Here is a 14614-nt window from a genome sequence, read left to right on the forward strand (position 1 = left end):
TGCTATTGTATTGAGAGTATAAATTAGATTGAGTAATTATTGTATAGAATGTTATCAAACATAAGAATGGCCAGGGGGGTTTCATGGCCATGTGACCTTACCAGACCAGGCAACATTCTGGATTCTAGCTATTGGCTAAAACTTGGGCCCACTGTTTTTCCTGTTCAGATCACGAGGTCAGGAGAAATATCTTGTCTGTTTCAGTGCAGAGAAAATGTGGCAGCCTTCCACACCTGTAGTGTTGTAGAGAATGATGTAGAAGGATTCTTCGGTCTCAGGTATATCGTCATCCTCCACAACTACAGAGATGTTCTTCATCCATTGTCCCATGCCAAACACCAGCACAGTGTCGTTACTCAGCCGGGCCAAGTCACGAGGTGATGCCTCGCCGTAGTCCACGCGATACATCACCGTGGCAACAAAGTCAGCTGGACCAGCCCTCAAAACGGTGAAGTTAGCCACGCCCCCCTCCTGAAGCCTGACAACCACAGGCTCTGGAGGACAGAGAGACAGAGTCTTATGTCACCTTATGTCAACTGACAAACTATGTCACTTGACATAAAAACTATGTCACTTGACATAAAAACTATGTCACTTGGCATAAAAATATGTTACTTGATATATCCACTTTATGTCTGACAACACACAGCAGAACTTGAAGAAATGCACCAGTGCTTTACAGACAGTATTAGGATGTAATTCCAAGAGATCTTACCTGCAAAGTAAATCGGGTTATCGTTTTTGTTTATGTGCAAGCTGGCGTTGAGTATGTTCCCAAGTCTTGCTCCCCCCGTCGCATTAAGGAGAGTGATGGTGAAATTCTCCATGTCCTCTGGGATCTTATGGGGGAAACAAGACACTGTCACTATTGTGTAGAAAAGATAGAAGATACAGTACCATCCAAATCATGAAACTCTATTGACATAGATCACACAGTATATTATGTCAAGGAGCCCTGATTGTGGCAGTTGGCCAGATGCCGTTGTATTTGAGAGATGGCTTTACCTCATCTGGTACAGAGAAGATGGTGAGGTTTTTCATATACTCCCCCTCAGCAAACACAATGTATCCCTGTACGGGGTTGACGTCAGCAGACATGTGGGGCTCTAGCACCCAGGATACAGACACCGTCCCGAAGTGACCCCTGTTCCTCACCAGGGGATAGGCCACTGCCAAGCAGACCCACAACAGAACACACTGATTACAATACAATACAATACACTCAATCCTATTAGTTCCTTTATCATCTCTCTACTGCATCCTCTTTTAAAGAATTAAAATTACTTCAAATATGATCACAACTGTTATGTTTCTTCTGTTGTACTACATAGTCTTAAAGTGTTGTATAGTTGGTAGACACTGTTCCTCCACTGCACCATTGTACCTGAGTGAGACTGAGAGCCTTTGCTCTCGTTGATGGCCTCTGCCAGTCCAGAACGGATGAACTCGATGACCCCGAAGGGGTCGTCGTTCCTGCGCACCGTGATGTTGACCACTCTGTGGTTACCAAGGCGACTGGGTGGAGTGCTGTAGCTGCTGAGTTCCATCGAGAATGTCTCATCCAGCTACACACACACACACACACACACACACTTCAACAGGACTGTCACACTGTAATCTGCCCACTGTGCTCTACACTCAAACACATATACTGTTAACCATCAAAACTAAAAAACGGATTTTGAATTTCAAAGGCAATTAAAACTGGAAACTGTAGGACCAGTGACACCCTAATTGTCAGGAAGAAGAGTCCATGCCATACATGATACCATAAAGGAGGGCCAGACAGCAGTATAGCTGTACCTCAGGGATCCCGTCAGGCCGTGCCACCAGCGCCACCAGCACCTCACTCTCCCCGGGCTTGAACTCCAGGATACCGGTGGCGCCATAGAACTCTGTGTTGCCTGAGGGTATGAGGGCGTATTGCAACAGCTGTCTGAGCAGCTGCCCCTGGGCCCGGATCACACGCATCTCCACCGCCTCACCCTCCTACAGGGCAAAGTTCACAGGGCAAACCAAAGGGACAAACTATGGGTCAGAAGTGTTGCTGTTATTGATTTAGGTTAGCCATTGATTTGCCCGTATTTAGAAAGTCTCAGAGTAGGAGTTCTGATCTAGGATCAGGTCCTGCCTCTTATTCATTGTGATATAAAAGGCAAAACTGATCCTAGATCAGCACTCCTACTGAGATGCTCTGTGAATACGGCAATGGTCTTCCGGGAAAATGACCTGGTTGGTCATTTCAACATGCAGTCCAGTGGATGAAACAGATGAGCATCAACAGCCATGATGTCTAAGTGTGTGTGTCAGACGTACGTTGATGTACCAGGGTCCTCTGGAGAAGGAGGAGAACTCAAAGACTCCACCTGGGTCGTCGTTCTCCACAATGACAATCTCTCGACTGGTGAAGCCAGGCTTCAGGATCTGGTTCTCAACGTTAGTCCTGCAACACAGAGGGGAACTAAGTGACTAGACCAGGAAGGAACTCACAGGCCTCTACAGTGCATTCAGAAAGTATTCAGACCCCTTGACATTTTCCACATTTTGGTACGTTACAGCCTTATTCTAAAATGGATTAAAAAAATCTTTAAAAATCGCATTAAATCTACACACAATACCCCATTATGTAAAAGCAAAAACTGGTTTTAGACATTTTTGCAAATGTATTAACAATACAAAACTGAAATATCACATTTACATAAGTATTCAGACCCTTTAATCAGTATTTTGTTGAAGCACCTTTGGCAGTGATGACAGCCTCGAGTCTTCTTGGGTATGACGCTACAAGCTTGGCACACCTGTTTTTGGGGAGTTTCTCCCATTCTTCTCTGCAGATCCTCTCAAGCTCTGTCAGGTTGGATGGGGAGCGTCACTGCACAGCTATTTTCAGTTCTCTCCAGAGTTGTTTGATCAGGTTCAAGTCCAGGCTCTGGCTGGGCCACTCAAGGACATTCAGAGACTTGTCCCGAAGCCACTCCTGCGTTGTCTTGGCTGTATGCTTAGGGTCGTTGTCCTGTTGGAAGGAGGCGAGTGAGCAGATGTGTTGTTACCTACCCTTACCACCTGGGGGCTGCCCGTCAGGAAGTCCAGGATCCAGTTGCAGAGGGAGGTGTTTAGTCCCAGGGTCCTTCACTTAGTGATGAGCTATGAGGGCACTATGGTGTTGAACGCTGAGCTGTAGTCGATTAACAGCATTCTCACGTAGGTGTTTCTTTTGTCCAGGTGGGAAAGGGCAGTGTGGAGTGCAATAGAGATTGCATCATCTGTGGATCTGTTGGAGCGGTATGCAAATTGGAGTGGGTCTAGGGTTTCTGGGATAATGGTGTTGATGTGAGCCATGACCAGCCTTTCAAAGCACTTGATGGCTACAGACGTGAGTGCTACGGGTCTGTAGTCATTTAGGCAGGTTACCTTAGTGCTCTTGGGCACAGGGACTATGGTGGTCTGCTTGAAACATGTTGGTATTACAGACTCAGTCATGGACAGGTTGAAAATGTCAGTGACCAACTTGCAACTTGGAAGTTGGTAAGCGCATGCTCAGAGTACATGTCCTGGTAATCCGTCTAGCCCCGTGGCCTTGTGAATGTTAACCTGTTTAAAGGTCTTACTCACATTGGCTACGGAGAGCGTGATCACACAGTCGTCCGGAACAGCTGATGCTCTCATGCATGCTTCAGTGTTGCTTGCCTCGAAGCGAGCATAGAAGTAATTTAGCTCATCTGGTAGGCTCGTGTCACTGGGCAGCTCGCGGCTGTGCTTCCCTTTGTAGTCTGTAATAGTTTGCAAGCCCTGCCACATCCGACGAGCATCGGAGCCGGTGTAGTACGATTCAGTCTTAGTCCTGTATTGACGCTTTGCCTGTTTGATGATTCATCGGAGGGCATAGCGGGATTTCTTATAAGTGTCCCTGTTAGATTCTCGCTCCATGAAAGCGGCAGCTCTACCCTTTAGCTCAGTGCGGATCTTGCCTGTAATCCATGGTTTCTGGTTGGGGTATGTACGTACGGTCACTGGGGGGAAGACGTCATCGATGCACTTATTGATGAAGCCAGTGACTGATGTGGTGTTCTCCTCAATGCCATCGGAAGAATCCCGGAACATATTCCAGTCTGTGCTAGCAAAACAGTCCTGTAGCTTAGCATCTGCGTCACCTGACCACTTCTTTATTGACCGAGTCTCTGGTGCTTCCTGCTTTAGTTTTTGCTTGTAAGCAGGAGGATAGAATTATGGTCAGATTTGCCAAATGGAAGGTGAGGGAGAGCTTTGTACGTGTCTCTGTGTGTGGAGTAAAGTGGTCTTAAGTTATTTTTTTCCTCCGGTTGCACATTTAACATGCTGGTAGAAATGAGGTAAAACGGATTTAAGTTTCCCAGCATTAAAGTCCCCGGCCACTAGGAGTGGCGCCTCTGGATGAGCATTTTCCTGTTTGCTTATGGCCTTATACAGCTCATTGAGTGTGGTCTTAGTGCCAGCATCGGTTTGTGGTGGTAAATAGACAGCTACGAAAAATATAGATGAAAACTCTCTTGGTAAATTGTGTGATCTATAGCTTATCATGAGATACCCTACCTCAGGTGAGCAAAACCTTGAGACTTCCTTATATTACATTTTGTGCACCAGCTGTTGTTTACAAACATACACAGACCGCCACCCGTGGTCTTACCGGAGGCTGCTGTCCTATCTTGCCGATGCAGCATAAACCCTGGCAGCTGTATGTTATCCATGTCGTCGTTCAGCCACGACTCTGTGAAACATTAAAATGTTTAATGTCCCGTTGGTAGGATATTCGTGATCGTAGCTCGTCTATTTTGTTATCCAATGATTGTACGTTGGCTAATAGGACTGATGGTAGAGGCTGATTACCCACTCGCCGTCAGATCGTTACAAGGCATCCCGACCTACGTCCACGATATCTCCGTCTCTTTCTCCTGCGAATGACAGGGATTTGGGCCTTGTAGGGTGTCTGAAGTAAATCCTTCGCGTCCGACTCGTTAAAGAAAAAATCTTCATCCAGTACGAGGTGAGTAATCGCTGTCCTGATATCCAGAAGCTCTTTTCAGTCATAAGAGACGGTGGCAGAAACATTATGTACAAAAAACACACACAATAGCACAATTGGTTAGGAGCCCGTAAAACAGCAGCCATCTCCTCCGGCGCCATTCTAACACTGTGGGGTTAGAATACACATGGGGTATTGTGTGTAGATTGATTTTTATTTATTTAATCCATTTTAGAATAAGGCTGTAACGTAACAAAATGTGGAAAAAGTCAAGGGGTCTGAGTACTCTCCGAATGCACTGTATACCAGGGGAATGGGGGTTGCAGTGGACTTTTAAAACCATCATATATTGTGTGTAAAACAACAAGGAGTGAATCAAAGTAGGGGACATGTATTTTAATCCAGTAATTCCTTGTATTGTGTCATGTTCAGTATTGACCAGAGAGGCCTGTTGTTTTGACTGCTCTGATTAACCGTGTCACTCAGCGGCCCCTGATGAGCAGTGTGTGTGTGTGTGTGTGTGTGTGTGTGTGCATGCGTGTGTGTGTGTGTGACCACATAACGGGTAAATGTAAAACGAAAGCAGGACAGAGTAAAGCATTCCAAAGAAACACTTGCAGCCAATGTGCAGCATGCATACAAACACTGATGTCTTTACAGGAGGGCATCGAGAATGGTTAAATTAGGTGCAACACAAAGAAGATCCCTCCCTACTCCCCACACCCTCTCTTCCCACAACAACCACCACAACAACCCCCTCTCCCATCAACCAAAGGCCACAGAAATCCTAAAGTGGTCCCTTTTCCCCAGAGAAAGTCCTGATTCACAGCACACAAAGGGTCCAGGCTCACTCCACTCTCCACTTACACAAAGTACACTACAAAGCGCGCAGTCTCCACTCTGCAGGATAGGAGTGGGAGGGAGGGAGAGAGAGAGAGCCAAGGTTCCCGTCACAACTCATGGGTAACAGATGACAGGCAGGGATTGGGGTAAGGGTGAGGTAGGGGAAGGGGTAAGGGTAAGGGTAGGGGAAGGGGTAAGGATAGGGGTGAGGCAGGGGAAAGGGTAAGGGTAGGGTTAGGGGTGAGGTAGGGGAAAGGTTAAGGGTAGGGTAAGGGTGAGGTAGGGGATGGGGTAAAGGTTAGGGGTGGGGTAGGGTAGGGTAGGGTTAGGGGTGAGGGATGAGCTCTCCTTAAAAGCCACCCTGGTCTCACTGCTCGTATTAGCAATTCTTAGAATAGACTATTTAATTTGTGTTATCATTTTAAGTCAGCCACGAATTGTTAAGTACATTATCTAGTGGCCAGTAATCTACTGAATCAAACCCCAGGTAGGACATATCATATGGCAATGGTGTGTGGTACCTAAACAGAGGATAATCAGACACAGGCACTTATTTATGAAGTCACATTGCCACTGATTAACTGAATGAAAATCTGTTGGCCAACCAAAACTCCTCAGGGTTGCAGTGCAGTACCTGTCCAGGGTGAGGAGAAGGGTCTCGTTGACCTCTGGGATGTTGTCGGCCATGACGGTGACGTTGATGACCAAGTCACTCTGTCCAGTCAGGAACACCACCGAGCCGCTCAGGGGTTTCAGGTCGTCAGGGGTGACGTCAGCCTGGTTGTCTCCGATTGGTCGAAGGCTCCAGAATACCACAGCCTGTCCATCTGTCCCATCCCGCCGCAGGCTGAGGGTCACCTGTGATAGGAGGCAGAATATCTTAACCCTCAACCATCAGCAGTCATATTAGAGACTTCAACAAACTTATGACAAGAAGTAATACCCTTTCCATTTCAAACACCGTAGCTACCTTACATGTAACAAGACCTGCTGTTCAGAAATACTGTAGTGATCATTCCAGTCCCTCCAGGATTTCGCTGCAGCAATTCTGACATTTTGCATGGCAATATGCAATGATTTTGTCCAATTTGTCACGGAAATGCGCTGACGAGGGAAAAAGTTTGTTGACATGTGGCTTTATTGAACCACATTACGGGGTAAATGTGCAGATTAGTTGAAATTGCGAGCCCTCCTTTTGTAGTGAGGTGATCGGTCAGTTTTATGCGATAATATTGTGATGATTTCATTGTTTTATGCAGTAATAGTGTGGTGATTGGTTAAATTTGCAAGCCCTTGCATTATATGAGGGCAATTGTTGATTTCGCAACAATTGCAAAATCGATGCAGACAGATGGTTAGTGTAGTGTAGCGTGCTAACGTGTGCCATTGATGCAGACAAATGGTTAGCATATCATGCTAACATGTGTGCCATTGATGCAGACAGAGGGTTAGCGTACCGTGCTGCTGTTGGTGTCCTCTGGCTCATACACCACCACCGTAGTGTTACTGGTAAAGCCGATCTCCCCATTTGCGATGTCGGGGGTGACTGTGAGGGTGAGGTTGACCGCCCCTCCGAAGCGAGGACTCACAGACGGGATGGGAGGGCTAATACTGACCAGGTCCACACTGTCCAGCTGAGAGAGAGACAGCAATGATCATTAAGCACAAACCTTCATCAGAAATACATGACTCAACCTTAATACCAGTAGGTAACATTGTTGTTGTGTTAGTCAAATTGGAAATGAAACCATTTTTTAAAAACATTTACATTTTAGTCATTTAGCAGACGCTCTTATCCAGAGCGACTTACAGTTAGTGAGTGCATACATTATTTTTCATACTGGCCCCCCGTGGGAATCGAACCCACAACCCTGACGTTGCAAACGCCATGCTCTACCAACTGAACTACATCCCTGCCGGCCATTCCCTCCCCTACCCTGGACGACGCTGGGCCAATTGTGCACCGCCCCATGGGTCTCCCGGTCGCGGCCGGATACGACAGAGCCTGGATTTGAACCAGGATCTCTAGTGGCACAGCTAGCACTGCGGTGCAGTTCCTTAGACCACTGCGCCACTCGGGAGGAAAAATGTATTTAAAAAAGGAGGAAAGAAAATACATAGCCTCCATGACTCTCATATACAGTGGGGATAAAAGTATTTAGTCAGCCACCAATTGTGCAAGTTCTCCCACTTAAAAATATGAGAGAGGCCTGTAATTTTCATCATAGGTACACGTCAACTATGACAGACAAATTGAGGAAAAAAAATCCAGAAAATCACATTGTATGATTTTTAATGAATTTATTTGCAAATTATGGTGGAAAATAAGTATTTGGTCACCTACAAACAAGCAAGATTTCTGGCTCTCACAGACCTGTAACTTCTTCTTTAAGAGCCTCCTCTGTCCTCCACTCGTTACCTGTATTAATGGCACCTGTTTGAACTTGTTATCAGTATAAAATACACCTATCCACAACCTCAAACAGTCACACTCCAAACTCCACTATGGCCAAGACCAAAGAGCTGTCAAAGGACACCAGAAACAAAATTGTAGACCTGCACCAGGCTGGGAAGACTGAATCTGCAATAGGTAAGCAGCTTGGTTTGAAGAAATCAACTGTGGGAGCAATTATTAGGAAATGGAAGACATACAAGACCACTGATAATCTCCCTCGATCTGGGGCTCCACGCAAGATCTCACCCCGTGGGGTCAAAATGATCACAAGAACGGTGTGCAAAAATCCCAGAACCACATGGGGGGACCTAGTGAATGACCTGCAGAGAGCTGGGACCAAAGTAACAAAGCCTACCATCAGTAACACACTACGCCGCCAGGGACTCAAATCCTGCAGTGCCAAACGTGTCCCCCTGCTTAAGCCAGTACATGTCCAGGCCCGTCTGAAGTTTGCTAGAGTGCATTTGGATGATCCAGAAGAGGATTGGGAGAATGTCATATGGTCAGATGAAACCAAAATAGTAAAAACTCAACTCGTCGTGTTTGGAGGACAAAGAATGCTGAGTTGCATCCAAAGAACACCATACCTACTGTGAAGCATGGGGGTGGAAACATCATGCTTTGGGGCTGTTTTTCTGCAAAGGGACCAGGACGACTGATCTGTGTAAAGGAAAGAATAAATGGGGCCATGTATCGTGAGATTTTGAGTGAAAACCTCCTTCCATCAGCAAGGGCATTGAAGATGAAACGTGGCTGGGTCTTTCAGCATGACAATGATCCCAAACACACCGCCCGGGCAACGAAGGAGTGGCTTCATAAGAAGCATTTCAAGGTCCTGGAGTGGCCTAGCCAGTCTCCAGATCTCAACCCCATAGAAAATCTTTGGAGGGAGTTGAAAGTCTGTGTTGCCCAGCGACAGCCCCAAAACATCACTGCTCTAGAGGAGATCTGCATGGAGGAATGGGCCAAAATACCAGCAACAGTGTGTGAAAACCTTGTGAAGACTTACAGAAAACGTTTGACCTGTGTCATTGCCAACAAAGGGTATATAACAAAGTATTGAGAAACTTTTGTTATTGACCAAATACTTATTTTCCACCATAATTTGCAAATAAATTCATAAAAAATCCTACAATGTGATTTTCTGGATTTTTTTCCCTCAATTTGTCTGTCATAGTTGACGTGTACCTATGATGAAAATTACAGGCCTCTCTCATCTTTTTAAGTGGGAGAACTTGCACAATTGGTGGCTGACTAAATACTTTTTTTCCCCACTGTATGCCATATATAAGTAGAGGCATATGAGTGCGGCCGTGTGTGTGTGTGTGTGAAAGAGAGTGTGTGTGTGAAAGAGAGTGTGGGAGTGTGTGTGTGTGTGTGAGTGTGTGAGTGTGTGTATGTGAGTGTGTGCGTGTGAGAGTGCGGGCGTGCGTGCGGGCGTGTGCATGTGTGTGCGTGTGTGTGCGTGTGTGCGCGTGTGTGCGCATGTGTGCGCATGTGTGTGTGAGTGAGTGTGTGAGAAAGCATTTTGGGACCCATTGAATGTGAAGGAGGTACTTCCATTTAGTGTTTGTTTTTATGTGCTGCTTGATGAGGGCTGTTTGTTTGGACCCTTGGACAGATCCCATGGCAACGGGCCAGACTACAGTTCTCAGGTCCAAGTCACTCACACATGCAAATGAGGGATCATGTCTCTGGACAAGCTTGACTAAACCAAGAACCAACCAACATTTCCCAAAGCTGGAGTGGCTGACAACTTTCCAACAACTTTTCTTAACTCTTATTTTTCTTAAAACTGCATTGTTGGTAAAGGGCTTGTAAGTAAGCATTTTACGGTAAGGTCTACACCTGTTGTATTCAGTGCATGTGACAAATAAAATCTGATTTGATTTGAGATACAGCCCTGCCATTAGTTGAAGGCAGCCAATCCTGAAAAGTAGTCCCTTCCTGACGTTTGTATTAAAATATTTGTAAAAAGTAGTCACTTTCTGAGATCTGTATTCAAATAGCTGTAGTCACCTCCAAAGTAACTATTTGTGGACCCATTTTTTTCCAACTTTTCACAAAGCATAGTTAAAACAGGTCTGGTCCGTGACCTCTCACCCCACCTGGATGAGGAAGTGGGCTCCGTTCTGCAGGAAGGCGTCGTTGCGGATAGGCAGGGTGAGTCTGGCCTGGTCCTGGCCCTGAGTGAACAGCACGGTAGTAGAGCGGCTAGTGTTCAGCACCCTGTCCCGGGCCAGCCCGGGGTCCACGGCCCCGGCGGGGATGTAGAGGGCGGTGAGGGCCAGGGCCACATCCCCCAGGGTGCCCCCCTCCCGCAGAAAGTTGAGGGACAGGAAGCGGCCGTCGGGCCGACTCTGGATGGTCTGCGTCTTCTCAGGGTGGAAGAGGAACAGGCCGTACACCTCATCACTGTCCTGGACGTAGAACACCATCTGTGGAAGGAGGGATAAGAGGAAGAAGAGTAGAGGGAAAGGAGGAGAAAGCATCAGACTCTGTGTCATAAAAAGGAGCCCTGCGATGCATCCTCTTTAACTTTTTATTTTTTTATTTCACCTTTATTTAACCAGGTAAACCAGTTGAGAACAAGTTCTCATTTACAACTGCGACCTGGCCAAGATAAAGCAAAGCAGTGCGATAAAAACAACAACACAGAGTTACATATGGGGTAAAACAAAACAAAGTCAAAAATACAACAGAAATACATATAATATACAGTGTGCAAATTTAGCAAGTTATGGAGGTAAGGCAATAAAATAGGCTATAGTGCAAAATAATTACAATTAGTATTAACACTGGAATGATAGATGTGCAAGAGATGATGTGCAAATAGAGATACTGGGGTACAAATGAGCAAAATAAATAACAATATAGGGATGAGGTAGTTGGGCGGGCTAATTTCAGATGGGCTGTGTACAGGTGCAGTGATCGGTAAGGTGCTCTGACAACTGATGCTTAAAGTTAGTGAGGGAGATAAGTGTCTCCAGCTTCAGAGATTTTTGCAATTTGTTCCAGTCAACTACATTTCTACTGGGGCTTAATGTAGTCATTTGTCCAGGACTCACATCTGTCTGACAGGTTTCAGGTGTTGCAGCAATTGGACCGTGTGCTAAATCGTTTACATCAACTTGACACATACAGTGATTAACTCCTTCAACTACAAGAGTTTTCTTCTAATGCTTACAAGCAGTTCTGAATCAAGTCCCTACACACACATGGACAGCTGATACCACACGCTGAGAATCCAACCACTGCGTGTGTGTGTGTGTGTGTGTGTGTGTGTGTGTGTGTGTGTGTGTGTGTTCTAATGCAATAAACATAAACAAGGTTTAGATCTAGTCACTCCTTTCACACATAGTTAAGATGGGAAGCTGTGACAAATACATCACAGCCCCACACACACACTCACACACACCCACTCACACACACCCACTCACACACAACCACACACACGCACACACACGCAGGCACGCACGCACACAGGCACGCACGACCACATTCTTCAGAGGGTAGGGGACGGCTCTGCAGATGTGTCCCCAACAAGTGCAGCCCTCCCCGCAGCCCTCCCCAACAGCCCTCCCCGCAGCCCTTCCCAGCAGCCCTCCCCAGCAGCCCTACCCAGCAGCCCTCCCCTGCAGCCCTCCCCAGCAGCCCTCCCCAGCAGCCCTCCCCTGCAGCCCTCCCCAGCAGCCCACCCCAGCAGCCCTCCCCAGCAGCCCTCCCCAGCAGCCCTCCCCTGCAGCCCCCCTCCCTCCCAGCAGCCCTACCCAGCAGCCCTCCCCAGCAGCCCTCCCCGCAGCCCCTCCAGCAGCCCTCCCCAGCAGCCCTCCCACCAGCAACATGACAGAGCGGAACATACAATCTGATTTAGAAATACTAGAAAAACCTTTGGCTGTATACAAAACAAAAACTTTAGTATTAGAACAGAAACTGAAATGACATAACCATACTGTTGGCCAATCAATCAATTAATCAAAAGCAGTAGAATCATAATCTATAGTTGTAGTGTGAGTGGCCAGGCCAGACTGACCTCCGTAGGCTCGTCCACCTCGGCCCCTCCCTGCACAGTGTCCGGCAGCAGTCGGAGGACGAAGGCCTCGGCCTCCTCTGGAAGCTTGTCCTCTGTGATGTTCAACAGCAGGACCGCACTCATCTGACCTGCCCTGAACCACAGCGTACCCCTTTCTGGGCTCAGGTCATCTGACACGGGCGAGCGGTCACTGGAGTTCCGACTGATGGTCCAGTTGACGGAGACGTCGCCATAGTTCCCACCGTTCCTCACAATGGAGATACCATCAAATCTTTTGGAACAAGAGAGGTTGTGGGGTTGTGAGAATAGCACAGACACAGAAACAGTTGAGGGTCAATGTGTTTGGAAACTATTATATATAAATGTCATTGTAAAATGTGTTTCCATGAATGTAAGAGAAAACAGGATAATTGTGTGTGCCACTTCAAACTGATCCAATGCCATTCTCCTCCTGACTGTAGTTCAACCCACCGGCCCGTCACATCCTCGTTGATACTGATTGGCTGAGTGAGGGGGCTGCTGCTGATTGACAGGACCCCGTGGGGCTTATCATTGGGTTCGATGGTGACCAGGACAGCGTTGGGAGGGATCAGCACGGCGTCTCCTCTCACTGTCTCCTCCAGCAGCACCACTTGGAATGACTCTGCGATCTCCGGCACCTTGTCATCGTTGACTCTGAAGAGCAGCTGTACCTCGTAGACCTGCGGGGGAAACGTCACTGTGTGCACCGCCTGCAGGTCCACGAAATCCACTGCCGGTGTGGCGCTGCCCGCCGCGTCGCCACTGACGACCACGTAGTCCACGGAGACCTCCGTGTCGTCGGAGCCCACCAGACGGCCGTGGTCGGCCAGGCTGCCGCGGGTCACGGTCAGGGAGATGACCCCGGCGTCCTCAGCCACGGCCACCAGGGACAGGGAGAAGCGCAGGGGGCTGTCGTTACGGCGGATCTTCAGTTCCACGCTGCTGCCACTGGGGTTGAGGAGCGCCCCGCCCGCCACGCCCGTCAGCCTGACTGTGAACACCTCGTCATCCTCAGGGATCTGAGGGAGATGACAGGAACAATGGTTTAGTGACGTGTTACCATATATAAATATATACAGTAAATAGATAGTGTTATCTCAGTGGTTTAGTAACTCCTGGTTTACTTAGCTAGCAAAATAAAGATGATGATCCATGTGTTTGATGTGAAGCTGTCTGGTAAAAGGTGTAATTGTAACATGTAGAAGGGGGAAAGAGGACAGGGTACCTGGTCATCCTGGATGAGGATACTGAAGACCACCACAGCCCGTCCAGGTGGGATGGTGATGTTCCCCCGGGCTGGGCTGAGGTCCTCCAGGGCAGAGTTAGGGCCTCCAGAGATCTGCCCGTGTAAAAACCATAATGTCATAATGACAGTTCTGGAATAAGTTTACCTGAAAGGTAGGTGTGTGTGTGTGTGTGTGTGTGTGTGTGTGTGTGTGTGTGTGTGTGTGTGTGTGTGTGTGTGTGTGTGTGTGTGTGTGTGTGTGTGTGTGTGTGTGTGTGTGTGTGCATGTGTGGCTGGCATAAGTAGACCGGGGTAACCGATACACATCCACATTAAAATGAAAACGGCCTAATGACCTAACGTGACCTGACCACAGGGAGGTCAAACAGGGGTCAGTTACAGTGATCTCACCTCAAAGTTGACCGTCACTGTCCCATACGTCCCCTTCTCTCTGACCAGGCTGAGAGGCACATACTGGTTCCTCCCTCTAGGCTCGTCCACAACGATCTGTTTAGTCTGGAGGAGAGAGAAAGATGAAGGGGCAGTCAAAGGCAGTCAGAGCTTTAATTGTCTTTTGATTCACCTAATTGACAAAGGGTCCTGTTGAATCAAATTCAGTCCCAGTATTCAGGGTAAGGCAGCTTTGGTAAGTTTATTTATGTTTCACACCATGAACATTGTCTTCAGTGATTATGAAATTAATTAGTTTCTCTCCACAAGACGACAAGTTTCATTGACCACACGATGAGCATATTGACTCAGATAGGAGAAACTAAACAACAACAAAAACATGATTCAGAATCATAATTCCAGAGGCAGAGTCCTTTATTGAAGCAAAATAATGATCCAGAATAAGACCCTAAGGGGGGGCGCAGGCAAGACCCAATACGATGGTTACCATAGTAACCACCAAAACTCCCACTGACAAATTAATCCTAGGAGCAAACTGCTGCCATTGTGGTTGTGCTGCCCCTTGCAAGCCCAGAATCCTCCTGCACAACCATCTGCATGGATTCCCTCTGTGGCATTTGACCCCCA

At 47.4% G+C, this 14614-nt stretch overlaps 1 protein-coding gene across 1 annotated transcript in view; it reads right to left on the reverse strand.

Annotated features, from left to right (window-relative positions):
• Positions 1–14614, reverse strand: part of LOC311141779 (adhesion G-protein coupled receptor V1-like) — a gene marked incomplete at its 5' end in the record, with an annotated part of 180849 nt that overhangs the window by 150606 nt on the left and 15629 nt on the right. The window contains 14 exon segments of the mRNA XM_084177232.1: positions 234–494; positions 716–839; positions 1006–1169; positions 1385–1565; positions 1804–1989; positions 2317–2443; positions 5867–5899; positions 6477–6700; positions 7300–7476; positions 10406–10735; positions 12331–12601; positions 12802–13370; positions 13577–13690; positions 13988–14092. Coding sequence (XP_084033358.1) covers positions 234–494; positions 716–839; positions 1006–1169; positions 1385–1565; positions 1804–1989; positions 2317–2443; positions 5867–5899; positions 6477–6700; positions 7300–7476; positions 10406–10735; positions 12331–12601; positions 12802–13370; positions 13577–13690; positions 13988–14092 — 2866 coding nt within the window.

The sequence above is a fragment of the Coregonus lavaretus genome, assembly GCF_964263955.1.
Source record: "Coregonus lavaretus genome assembly, chromosome: 14".
NCBI classification, from domain to species: Eukaryota; Metazoa; Chordata; class Actinopteri; order Salmoniformes; family Salmonidae; genus Coregonus; species Coregonus lavaretus.